Source organism: Alligator sinensis, unplaced genomic scaffold (genome assembly GCF_000455745.1).
Source record: "Alligator sinensis unplaced genomic scaffold, ASM45574v1 scaffold709_1, whole genome shotgun sequence".
NCBI classification, from domain to species: domain Eukaryota; kingdom Metazoa; phylum Chordata; order Crocodylia; family Alligatoridae; genus Alligator; species Alligator sinensis.
In genome coordinates, this window is record NW_005842208.1 from 255000 (window position 1) to 268253 (window position 13254).

General features: G+C 57.0%; 1 protein-coding gene across 5 annotated transcripts in view; it reads right to left on the reverse strand.

Annotated features, from left to right (window-relative positions):
- Positions 1-13254, reverse strand: part of EPN1 (epsin 1) — a 16640-nt gene that overhangs the window by 2881 nt on the left and 505 nt on the right. For 2 of the 5 annotated variants that reach the window (XM_006026741.3, XM_006026738.3), the window contains exons 2-8: positions 10001-10438; positions 8941-9190; positions 4936-5057; positions 3623-3694; positions 1415-1495; positions 1236-1325; positions 311-584 (exon numbers count right to left, since the gene is read on the reverse strand). In XM_006026741.3, the coding sequence (XP_006026803.1) occupies positions 311-584; positions 1236-1325; positions 1415-1495; positions 3623-3694; positions 4936-5057; positions 8941-9190; positions 10001-10228 (1117 nt within the window). In that variant the 5' untranslated portion in view covers positions 10229-10438. The remainder of the gene's footprint in view (positions 1-310; positions 585-1235; positions 1326-1414; positions 1496-3622; positions 3695-4935; positions 5058-8940; positions 9191-10000; positions 10439-13254) is intronic. The other 3 variants (XM_025207770.1, XM_006026739.3, XM_006026740.3) reach the window with 3 other exon arrangements.

Here is a 13254-nt window from a genome sequence, read left to right on the forward strand (position 1 = left end):
AAGTACCAGATGGGGGATGCAGGACTCCTGGGTTCACTTGGTAGCTTAGCCCTGTTCTCACTCTATGCCTTAGTTTCCATCCCATCTGGGAACAGGGTGATGGCACTGTGACCAACCCATAACATGCCACAGGCCTTCAGAGCCAGCTCCCATGAAGCAGGACAGTGGCTGGCTGTCAGTGGGATGTGGTCTAACCATGGGCTGGGGTAGAGCATGCTGGAAGGTGGGCATGGCTCAATGGTCCTACACCAGATGGCAGAAGCCCAGAGACCATGGGGACAGGCACCCCCAGTGCAGGGAAGATACACACCTTCAGAATTCCAGGGATCTGAGTTGGTGGTGGTTTGGTCACCTCCCCAGGGATCTGCAGAGGCCACAGCAGGGATGGGGGCAGCTGCCCCCCATGGGTCACTGCTGGGAGGTGGGCCACTAGGGGTCCCACCCCATGGGTCAGAGGCTGGGGGCCCAGCTGGGGCAGGCCCAGAAGTGCCCCAAGGGTCAGCAGGGGCTGTGGTGTTCCAGGGGTCCCCTATGGCTGGGGGGGCTGGAGCTGTGAAGACGTCAGCCAGGTCCATCAGTGATGACTGCAAGGAGAGAGACAGCACATGGTGAGAGGAGGAATCCTCAGGCACCAATACCAACCATGAACCCCCTCCTCCAAGGCCTACCCGAAGCCTGGCACTGGAAACTGGCTGCACTGCTGTGACCCCTGCTCCCTCCCATGGCACCCCCACTACATTGATGATAGCTGTGTAAGGGGAGCCTTTGAGTGAGACTCCAATCCCCAAGTGCAACCCTCCCAAGCGCTTATGCCCAAGCTATGGCAGTCCTGCCTATGGGCAACTGGTGCCTCCCAAGTCACAGACAGTCAGTGGCTGGGGGGGGGGGCCCCCTGCCGCCAATCCCACCAACCCACAACTGACAGTGGTGTGTCACTGACACTTCCAGGTCAGCGGGATCGCCCATGGGGGGACCGTTTCTCCTGGTGCACTCTCTGGCTGGCACTCTCAGGTGCCCTCCTCGCTGGGAGGGCACCAATGCTCTCGCCTGCCCCCACTGCTAGGGAACGCTATAGTCAGGGGGTGGACGTGCACCCCCTACTCATCACCAGTGGTCCTGTCCCAGCCCCAATGTGGGCCCAGCCAGCAGAATAGCCCTTCTCCCACAATGAACCAGGTGATCTCATGCCACCTGCACCCCTCCCCTTCCCTGGCAGGGTGCTAACACAGGGATACCTCCTCACTCCGGGCCGGCACAGTCTCCTTCTTGCTCTCCTCAATGGCCATCTGGAGGCGCAGGTCATCTCCTCGACGGATGCGCTCCTCCTGATGGATGGGGAAGAAAAGATGGCATCAGCATAGGTGCCCATGGGGCAGGGCGGGCCCAGTGCAGTGGGGACTCACCTCCTGCTGACCTGTATGCAGGCACCTGGACACGCTGAGAAGAGCGGGGCCCTCAAGAGACCCCCAGAACACGGAGGTGATGCTGCCCCTGACTGGCAAACACAGGGTTAATAGCCCAGCTCTGGAAACAACTTGCGAATAGAACCCAGATGTCCTGACTCCCTGCACCCCTCTGCTCTAACCCACCAGATCTCAACACTCTCCCACAGAACAGGGATAGAACCCAGGAGTCCTGGTTCCCACCAGCTCTTTTGGCCTTGCACAGCACAGAAGTGGGGTGGTGTACACTACATGCTGGCTGCACCTCACACATAGCCCCTGTAATCTGACCTGGTGGTGGGCTGGTTACCCTCACCCTTCAAGACCCTAATTTCCCATGAAGCTCCATTCCAGGCTGGGCCACAGAGAGGTGGCCCCTGGGGCACTAATACATGGCTAGCTCAGGATGGAGGGCTCTGGAACCCTCTGCACAGAGCCACACAGCCCATACTTGAATGATACTCCCCCAGGCAGAGCCAGGTGTGGAGGCATTGGGAAAGAGATCAGCCTCTCCCCAGGCCACCTCAATCCAACTAGAAGACAAGGTCCCCTATGGCTGGACAGACCCCTCCCCCGTGCATGGCCCCCTCCACATTGGCCCATGGCACTTGTGTGATGCCTGGATATGGTGAGAGTCACCCCAAATGACCAACCTGGCCCACTCCAGAGCAAATAAGCCATCCCTGCTCCCCAAATCCAGCCTCCCAATCAAGTTGCCCCCCACAACATCATCCCCTGTGCAAGGCAGCCACAAGGTGGCAATCATCCATGCCAAAGCAGAGGAGGAGACACAAGAGAATCCAGGCAGACAGACAGAGATTAGCCAGGGGTTAACAATGATTAACAGGAGGTAGATTAGGATGCAGCCACCACCAAAGATCCAAACGACCCAGCGTGTAGCAAACCGGACAGAACCTTCCATTGCTCCCCAAGGCTGAGGCTAGGCATCACCCGCCCCACCACTGGAAGCTGATGCAGTAGGCCAGGGGCACAAGGGCACCACATGGAAGGAACTCAAGAGCCAGTGCCTATCAGCCTAGCTGGGTTGGAAAGCGGGGAGGGACTGGACCCAGTGGGTTGCACTGTCCAGAAATGGAAGAAGGCTGAACAGCCTAAGCCTACAGGTCTGGGCTGGAGGAAGCAGGATGGGAGGGCTTAGGGGGTCAAGGGGACCGAGCCCCAGGAGAGTAAGGGACATCTGGATTCAGGCCCCATTTCCCATACAAGCCCTGGCTACGTGCTACCTACTGCTGACTTCTCAGATCACACTCCCCATCCTGAACTAAGAACGCAGATATCCCAACTCCTCCCTACACTCCACTTCCCCCCAGTAGGGCTGGAATTCCTCCAGAATCCAGCAAGAGGCGTGATGGTGGTGGGCTGACAGCCCTGCATCACTTGGGACAGGAAGCATCAGAAAATCCATTAGAACCAGTGAGAGACTACTGTGTGAAAGCACCAGGGTTATCTTATATCCTGAATATTCCTGGCTAGAGGGTCTGGCCCCTCTGCTCAGGGTCAGACCAATCACCATATTTAGGGTCAGGAAGGAATTTTACTCCATGGTCAGATTGGTACAGACTGTGGGGGTTTTTGCCTTCCTCTGTAGTGAGGTGCATGGCTCCCTTCCTGGGGTCTCTGGACAATCTTTGTGGCAGCATGACATTGGTCAACATGGTCCCTCTGCTTTACCTGTAGCAGATTATGGTATTATGTCTTGTGCTTGTATCAGGGTTGACTGTGTAGTTTTGCTAAGAGGTTAGACAATGGATTTGTACAGGATGGTTTGGACAGGGATGATCCTACCTCTGGCAAGGGGCTTGGCTAGATGATCTCCAGAGGTCACTCTCTTCCACCCCTACTTCTCTATGCTTCTACATTCTGTACGGTCAGACCAGGAACTGCAGGATGCCACCACCAACTCAAATGGGGGACAAGGAGACCCAGAGACAGGGTTGCCCCCACTGTCAGTGACGAGGCCACCCCAGGCGGGAAACTGACTGTGGTGTAGAGGAGGGTGAAACTGCCTAGCCCCAACCAGCCCCAGCAGGGAATTTCCAGAGGAAAGGAAGGTGCCTCCCGGTGGGCTCAAGATCAGGTTAGCTCTGCTCTAGCAGACGGAGGGTTAGCGCAGTGTGAGTGAGGGGGCCGGGGTCTGTTAGATGGTGGGGGGCTCTAACCTTGTCGTGCTCCTCCTTGCTCAAGCTAAGGGCAAGCTGGAGCTGCAGGTCCTCTTCAGCTGCGGCAGGGGGCTGGGTGCAGAGAGAGCAGATGGTGAAGGTGCAGCGGGGGCCACGCCTGGAGGGGTGTCCACAGGAGTGCAGCACACAGAAGGCAGACCAGAGAGGCCCAAGGGACACAACTTACCCACCCCTTAAACTCAGAAGACGAGGTGCACACATGGGGACACAGGGAAGACATCAAACAGGTGTGGGGCAGCTGGTGCTGGGAGATAGAGGGCAGGGACAGGAGGGCTGCGTGCATCAGGGAGGGGCACTGGCCAGTGGAAGCACACAGTGGGGGTGGGGAAGAGCAGGACAGGGGATCAAGGGGCAGAGCCATGGCTGTTCTTCCTGGAGTCTTCAACGGCAGGTGGTCGCTGCAGGAGATGGGGGCATCAGCCTTGCCCCTCCAAGTACTGACATCCCTAAGCCAGGAGCCTGCCAGCCAGTAGGCCCCATTTCTGTGCTGTGGTGGGGGGTGGCCCTGCTCCCCTACTCTGAGCATGGGACAAGATGACAATGCCAGCCGTATCCCCACTCCAGGCCAATGTGCTCCCAACCATCCCAATCCTCATTCTCTGCCCCAAAAGCCTTTGAGACCTGTCACCCAGAATTGGTAAGACACCACCAACCAGGGACATGAAGCACTCCACAGGGCTTTTTCTCATGGGAACTGTTTCCACCCCCACGCCACCTCAAACATGGCTTGTGCTTCTGAAGGAAATTGGTCATCTCAGAGTGGGGATGGGACAGGGTCTTCCTCCTCCAGACAGCACCGGTGCTATCCAGCCCCAGAGGAGGTGTGGCAGAGGCACTTTGCTTTTAGGTGGTAACAGCCCCAGGACAGGGACTCTAGCTGGCGCACAGGGTGGGAGAAGGAGTGGGGCCTTCCCACTCCAGAAAGCATCAGTCTTGACATGGCACTACTGAGCCCATTCTGTCAGCTGTCTGCTCCCCACTCTATAAGCCAAACTGACATCACTAGAAGCATGAGGACAGCAGTGTTTGGTTGGCAGTGGGGGCAAAGAGCTGAGCAGGTGGGTGACACAAAAGTTATCTTAAAGGTGGGAATTTTGCAGGCTGGAGTGGACAGAAGAATCAAATCTTAATCAGCCCCACCCTGAGCAACTCCCTTGGGGCCTCGACTGGGTCAGCAAAGGGCAGCCAGCTCCATGTAATAGGGACCCACTGCCTAGGCCACAGAAATTCAGCCTTCCCAATACCCCACCAGGGCCCTCTTCCACAGCCCCATGTGGGCGGCTCCGCCTTACCTGCTCAGCCTCCTCCTTGCTCATGGCCAATGCCAGCTGTAACTGCAGCTCCTCCTCCCCGCTGCTCTGCGGCCAGGCCTGCTCTGCATCTGTGGGGGCACTGGCACTTGAGGCTGAGGAGGCTGCAGAGCAGAAAGGGTTAAACCATTAGACAGAACACCTCTCACAGAAGGAACTGTGCATTTGGCCACTGCTAGGTAGGGCCGGGACAGGGGCTGGTTACACAGGGACCCCTTACTCGGCACAGAGATGCAGCGGCCACCTGGGGGAATTTCTTATGAAAGGCCCCCTCACCATATGAGCAACCAGATTATTTTACAGAATCAAGAGTGAGCAGCTCCATTTTCTCACCCAAATGATAAAACCCCTGGGGACTCCACAGGCTGGGATGAGAGGTCAGAAGTAGCACTTACAAAAGTAGGACCCTCCCCACTGTACAGCACCCTGAGCCCCATTCCCTGCTCCCCAGTGGTTCCCAAATATAACAACTCATCCTCTGAGAGTGATTCTTAGTGCATGCAAGGCCATGCTAATATGTGCCGGGCAGTGCCCTCTGCTGGCCACATGCTTTAAGGCCCCTCACACAGATGTAGCTGGTCCCATGATGGCCTCTTCCCTTTGCCCTGATGCATATGGGGGCTGGCAGGGACCACTTACCAGACACCCTGGCACCAGCTGTCAGACTTCCTTAGCACAGCCCATGACAATGAGGATGTTCCTAATCTTGCTGAGTCTCTCAGCAAGGGTCAGAGCACTGCGGTAGGGCCTGCTTTAAGGCAAGGAGGCTCTGCGTGCCCAAATGGGGCACCTAGAGGAGAGATCTTCTACTAGGCTCCCTGCTACTCTGGGGGAAGGGTAGGGAGCTGGATCCTGCTGGGAGCAAGGGGTTGTGGGGAACTGCCCCCATGATGATTCAGGACCCCCGCTGCACCCAGAAGGAGGATCTAGTCAAGCTGGGAGACCTTCCCCAGAAGGAAGGCTGAGAACTCCAGGCTGAGAACCCCCACTGAGCCTGAGCTACAAGAGTAGGGGGACACTGCATTCCCTGTCTCTAAGGGCCTAGCCCAGTTCCTACCTCCACCCTTCCAACAGGGCCCTACCCCCTTGGCACCCATGCCCTGCCAGACAGGTCAAAGGTTGCTGGCAACACAGCTGGGGTAGGGAGAAGGCAAGATACCCACACTGACAGGAGGGGGAGAAAGCCATGCATTAACTCCTTCACTGCTACTGATTAGAGCTAACAAAGCAGACCCCAGGGCTGAGGGGGCAGAGAGATACAGGGCAGAATTGAGAAGCATTGGCAGGGTGGGAGCACATGGGAGTCATGTGGAGGGACAGGGATAGGGACACTGGTTAGGAATGAGGCATGGCATAAGGCAAAGTCTGTCTCTGGGCCTGCACTTTGCATTGGCAGCACTTCCTGGTTCTGGCAGGAAATTTCATAGACATAGATTTCATTTCACAGACATCAGGGCTGGAAGGGACCTCGGAAGATCATCGAGTCCAGCCCCCCGCCCAAAGGCCAGGAAGTCAGCTGGGGTCATAGGATCCCAGCAAGATAAGCATCCAGTTTCATCTTGAAGGTGTTCAATGAAGGCGCTTGAACCACCTCCGGTGGCAGGCTGTTCCAGACCTTGGGGGCTCGGACAGTAAAGAAGTTCTTCCTTATGTCCAGCCTGAAACGGTCTTGAAGTAGTTTGTGACCATTCGACCTCATCATCCCTTGGGGCGCTCTGGTGAACAAACGTTCCCCCAGATGCTGGTGGTCACCCTTGATAAACTTGTAGGTGGCCATCAGATCACCCCTGAGCCTGCGCTTTTTCAGGCTAAAGAGCCCCAGGGCTCTCAGCCTGTCATCGTAGGGTCTGCTTCCCTGACCTCTGATCATGCGCGTGGCTCTTCTCTGGACTCTCTCAAGCTTCTCCACATCCTTTTTGAATTGTGGAGCCCAAAACTGGACACAGTACTCCAGCTGCGGCCTCACTAAGGCCAAGTACAGGGGGAGAATGACGTCCCGGGATTTGCTTGAGAAGCATCTATGGATGCAAGCCAGCGTTTTGGTCGCTTTACTAGCTGCCGCATCGCATTGCAGGCTCATGTTCATCTTGTGGTCAATGATGACCCCCAAGTCTCTTTCTTCCATAGTGCTAGCCAACATAACACTGCCGAGCCTATAAGGATGCTGAGGGTTTTTTTCCCCCAAGGTGGAGAACCTTGCATTTATCGGCGTTGAACACCATCAGATTCTCATCCGCCCACTTGCTGAGCCTGTCCAGGTCAGCCTGGATAACCTGCCTGTCCTCTGGTGTGGATGCTTTGCCCCAAAGTTTGGTGTCATCGGCGAACTTGGCCAGTCCGCTTCTGACTCCAGTGTCCACACCATTAATGAAGATGTTGAACAGTATGGGTCCAAGGCCAGAGCCTTGGGGGACCCCACTGGTCACAGGACACCATGATGAGTGACTTCCATCGATTACTACCCTCTGGGTCCGCCCCCAGCCCCAATTTTCCAGCCAGTGGATCGGGGAGGACCCAAGGCGACAATTGGCCCGTTTCTCCAAGAGGCGATCATGGGACACCAGATCGAAGGCATTTTTGAAGTCAAGATATATGACATCAATCTCTTCTCCCTTGTCCAGGTGATAGGTCACCTGGTCGCAGAAGGAAATGAGATTGGTCAAGCAAGACCTACCCGCAACAAACCCGTGCTGGCTATCCCTTAAGATGTTGGCGTCGGCCAGTCCATTAAGGATGGCCTCTTTAATAAACTTTTCTAAGATCTTCCCCAGGAAGATCTTAGAAATGGGAAATGGGGAGGAGCAGGGGAGATTTTTGGATCAACTTCCTCCAGGGCAGGGGTTCCTGTGTGGGGAGGGCAGGGAACCCTAGACCAACTGGGGAGGCAAAGTACAAAGCAGCTGTGCAAGGTGGGCAGGAAGTGCTGGTGCTGCAGAAGGCAACCGGTGGCTGACACAGCCCCACCAAGCTTCCAACCCACCTGCCCAGGAAAGGCCTCCTGCTCTGAGGTGAGGCAGGATCAGTCCAGCAGCCTGCAGCTGCCTCATCCCAAGGAACATGTCTCCTCGCTCCCCAGGGTGGGACAGGGCACAGCCAGTGAGCTCAGATCCACAAGATACACGAGCTAAGGCTCAGGGTGTCCTGGCACCTGGGAGACCCTCCAAATGCCCTAGGCAGCAGCAAGAGGAGGATTAAACACACTGCCTACTGATGCCGCTCACTCCCAACCTGCCACCCAAGCAATCTTCATTCAAACAACACAAAGCTTGACCCCACCAGTCACATCAAACATCAGGCAACTTAGTCACACCCAGCAGCAGCAGGCAGGCTAAGATGCAGCTGTTTCTGCAGTAGGGAAGGGAGACTTTTCCCAGGAAAAATGCTTGCTCAGTGGCAAGACACAGCCACTTCTGGAATGGGATATGTCAGGGCCTGGTTTAAAACAGATCCCTCACCTAGCACTAAGATGCAGTGACTGCTGGGGTGCAACAGGTTGGGAGCTGTTTATACAGGGCCTCATCTCCCAGCACTGAGATGTAGCTGATTTTAAAGTGGGGTACACTGAGGTCTTGGTATACAGGGATCCCTCCCTGGAAACAGATGCAGCTGCCTCTGGTGACTGTTGTGTCAAATACCCCAGGTCCAGTTGTGGGGGGCAGAATACGGAGCAGAAGTGTAGGGTGCACAGGCAGTACTAGTACTGTGTGGGACACTGGGGGCTGGTGTAACACTGCACTCAGAAGTGACAACATACGGACAATGCCAGGTGAGATCCCAGGACCAGAGGCACCACGGCCACTAGAGCAGCTCTTCCCACAAGGCACTGGGGATGCTGCTGCCCCAGCCCCTCCTTCAGGGTACCAGCATGCCCTCCCCAAGGTACCTCTTGCACTGCAGGACACCACCCCCCACAGCTGTGGCCAAGCAGGACAGATGGCTGCTTGTGACGTTAGGTGGGAACAGTCAGCCCCAACCCTCCCCTCTCACCTGTGGACGTCTGGGCCAGCTTCTCCTTAGTCTTGAGGGCATGGGCACGCTCCTCCTTGAGACGCTCATCGTCCTTGAGCAGAGCCACCAGCTGCTTGGCTTTCTCACGCACATTGACCCCCTGGTCCTTGCCATCACGGTCAACGTACTGGAAGTCCTTCAGAGTCTGGATAGCGTAGATGTTCTCCTTGCACTGCTGTGCCACACGCTCTGAGCCTGTCTTGATCAGGTACTCCATTAGCGTCATGGCCTGGGTAGAGGAGGAGGGGAGTAACTCAGGGTGGTGGGGACAGGGGAAGTGCACCTGCCATGGCCTGCCTCACTTTGTCCACCATGGCCTATCCCATGCTACTACTGCCAACCCCAGCCTGCCACACACCACTACGTGCCTGCTGCAGCCCACCCCACCCCAACAGCCCACCCTAATATGCAGCTTTCATTCACCCCACTACCACCATAGCCTAGGTACCCTGTGACTCTCCCAGGTCCCCATAACAGCGATCAGAGTCCCTGCCCCACACAGGCAACCCTGGACCAGGCCACAGGGAGGCTGTAGCCATGTGGCCCAAAACCAGGCTGGGCTATGTGGAACAAAACCATCCCCCAGCCATGACACTCAGCTGACCCCAGCACGCCCAAAACCATCACCCAGCCATGACACTCAGCTGACCCCAGCACCACCTGTGCTCAGGTACAGGGCCCCACTGCCAGGGCACTCAACCTCATAAGATGTATCTAATGATTCTGTGATCACATAACTGTAAAAGCCACACTGAAGGCAGCAAGTAGCAAGGCAGGTAGTGCCCAAAGGGCTAGAGTAGAGGGGCCTAGGAGCTTTTCTTCACCTCAGGGAAGGAGATCTGGTGGGTTACAGCAACAGTGGGTTCTGGGAGCCAGGACACCTGGGATATCCACAGCTTGGGGAGGCCTGCTGGCTTAAAGCATGCAGTTTGGGAGCCAGGACACCCAGGTTCTCTTCCAGTCTGAGAGGGGAGATGTGGGGATGGCAGAGATCCCAGATGCCCAGGTTCCAGTGGCTGAAGCTGCAGCAGGGCATTACCTTGTAGACGTGGCGCCAGTTCTTGCCATGGTCATTGAGGCGTTTCCAGATCATGCTCATGATCTCAGAGAATGCAACCACGTTGTAGGTGAGGTCAGCTATCTCGGACATGAGCGAGCTAGACGGGCCCCATGGGTCATTGGATGTAGCCTCCCGCACCTTGATCTCTGCCTCTGAGTAGTTGTGCACAATATTCTTCATCTGGCGCCGAAGTGATGAAGTCGACATGGTGACAGCAGGGTGGGTCTGGCACTGGGAGACAGGCAAGTGGGGGCAGGGCCCCTCAGTCCAGCAGGGGCTTCAGAGAAGGCCTTTGTGTCTGTAGAGCTGGGGGTGAGGGCTGGGGTGGCAATGAAACTGCCGGTGTTAAAGGGGAGCTCACAGGGAGCTCACACCTCCATGTCAACAGGCTGGCATGGCTACCAGTCAGGGCCACATCTGCAACAGAGAGATTGGGGGGCATCACGGACAGTGCCCACACCTGCACACCAACAGCACAGCATCCTGGGAAGCAGCAGGGAGCCAGAATGCCTAGGTTCCCACACCTCATCCAAGGCTAGTTCCCTGGTCCCAGGCCAAGCTGAGCCCTGGATCAGCAAAGGACAGTCCCACCTCTGGGACTTCTAAGTGGAATGCAGTTGCCCTTCAGCCAGCATCGGACATGGACCCAGTAGAGAACCAGGCCCCACCATGCCACAAACAGCCAGGTGCTGCCCTGGGGAGGGCAGCCAAGGGCTCCAGGATGGCTACACGTGCCCATGTTCCACCCGTCCCCAGCACATGCGGACCCCTGAGAGATGAGTAGGGGCCACCTTCTGGGGGTAAGGGAAAGTTGCTGCAACTGGGATGCCAGGCAGGACCCACAGGACCACCCTCTGAGGAGCGAGAAGTCGAGTTTAGACCCCTCACCCTCGAGAAATGGGAACAGTGACCCCCAAGTCAGCGAGTCCCAAAGAGTATACTGCAAAAGTGGCAGAAGTGTGCCACAGGAAACAAACAGGATGAGGCCCCAGCCATGTAGGCCCTGCACGGCAGGACCAGGCCCACAGACTGGCAAGTGAATGGTGCTGCCAGTTTTAAATGCAGAAAATGAAAGTTCCCCAGGTACCAAAACTCTGAGAAACAGTGCCTCGAATGCTCCATGTGGGCACTCCAACCACAAGAGTACCCCATTTTACATGGACACCCCTACCTCAAAGGCAGATGCATCTCAGCACTAGGCAAGGGGATCCTCCACAGGGATCCTCCAGGCAAAGGAGCCCGTGCTGAGCCAAGTCCAGCACAGTGCTGCTGCAGGAAGGAAGGAAGCCTCACAGCTCCTTGTCCCATGACTCACACCTCAGAAATGCAGAAGGCCCCCACTTCCTTCCCCTTGGGCTAGTCCTGCACCAGGAACTTGAGACGTGAGGCATGAGAGGCTTGGGCTCCATGGAAGGCACTTGAATGTGCCCTCTACCAGAGCTGGGCAAAGCGCTATAAGGAAAATAGCAAGACCCCCCCCAGTGACCCCAGTAGCATCCCCTAGTGTCCATCATGGCCCTAAGCTAAAAGAGACAACCCAAAGTCCCTGAGGGGCAGCCAGCCCCCACTCACAGCCCCCGCTCAGGATGTTCCTAGTGCTGGGATGCCCAGGTTGAAAGCAGTTAGGGCGAGGGGCTGGAAGCCACCTGGGAGAGCCCCCAACCCCACTGGATCATCTGAGCAAGTACACCCCAAGACATCAGGAGCCTAGAGAATGCAACACTCACCAGCCCCCCAGCCCCCAGGATTAATGTCACCAGCCCTGTTCTACAGAGCAGCAAACCAAAGCCCAGGAAAGCAGAAAGGATTTGTGAACAGATCTGGAAAAAGACCCCAAGCATCCTGGCTCCCAACCTCCCACTCCCTTGGGCAGATAATGGAGAAGGTAAAGGCAAGGAAAGCCCAGATTGCCAGAGGCTGAGCTGAGGAAGCCTCTGCCAGAGTTAAAGAGGAAACAAACTTAAAGCCAGGATTTCCTCATAGGCCTCAGCATCCAGATACATTCATCCCCAACTCTTACCACACAGACCCGTGCAGGAACCCATGCACCCAGAGTCCCAGCTCACATTCTCCTGGGCCAGCCATACCCAAAGGGCCAGCTACCCAAGAATTAGTAGGGCCCTATCCCAGCTGGTACTACCCAGGTCCTGAGAAAGGCAGGTATCTAAGCAGACCAGACAGGCAGCAGGTGAGGCAGGGAAACAGAGGTCTCACTGAAGAAGGATCTTGCCTACAGCAGGTTGGCAGTGAAGGGGGAAATGGAACCCAGGCACCTTGCCCCAAGACCATGTTTCTAGCACCTGTAACAAGCACAGGAGCTCTCCTCAGGGACACCTGCACACTCAGAGGAACCAGGACAGGAAAGGGAGGCAGCCTCAAGTGTCTCCCCACTGCTGCAGGCACAGGGACCCACAGCAGTGTCTCTAAGGTGAGCCTCAGTGCCCCCCTCCTCCCCCTGCCCCCACTCTGAGGAGCAGAATCTGGCCCCTGTCCTGCGCAACTTAGTTCTGCTGGGGCAGAAACAGACAAAGCTCTGGTCAGTGGTCCTGGGAGGAGTGGAACCATGAAACTGACTCCAGTAGGGATATGGGAAGGCTCACAGATAAGCTGGAGGAAAGACAGACCCTCCCAGGGGCTGAGGCACGGGCTACCTCTGGCTTGCAGATAGCATCAGGGCTACAATCTCCTCCCCAGCACCACCTGCCAGAGTCCCCCTCCCCATCACATACACACAGCTGATGCAGCTCTGGGCCAGCAAGGTCCTGCTAGGAAGCACAGACCAGCCCCTCCTGCTCACCAAGGGAGAAGGGATAACAGGCTAGACCCAAGGCAGTAGGTCCCCTCCCTCCCCCACCAGTCCCCAGCATGAGTGGGGCCACCCCAGCTGGGCCTGGCCCTGGGCAGCAGGAGCAGGTACTTGACAGCTCTTGGGAGCCCGGGAGAGGGAAGAGCTGAGACAGGGGTCACCCTGGCTGCTACTGCTGCCCAACCAGGCAATGCCACCTGCAGTCGGTCACAACACCCCCCTTTCCCCCACTGGCCCAGCGCTCCCTGGTACCCAGCAGGGTCCCGCAGCCGCCCAGCCCGGGCTCCCCACGCAGGGCAGGGCAGGGCACGGCCTGTTGGGTCGGAGCAGCAGCCACGGCCCCGCCCGCGGACTCTGTCCCTCCGCGCAGGACCTGGCCTCGCTCCCAGGAGGACTTTGTACTCCGGCGCAGTCTGCGCCCTGCCAG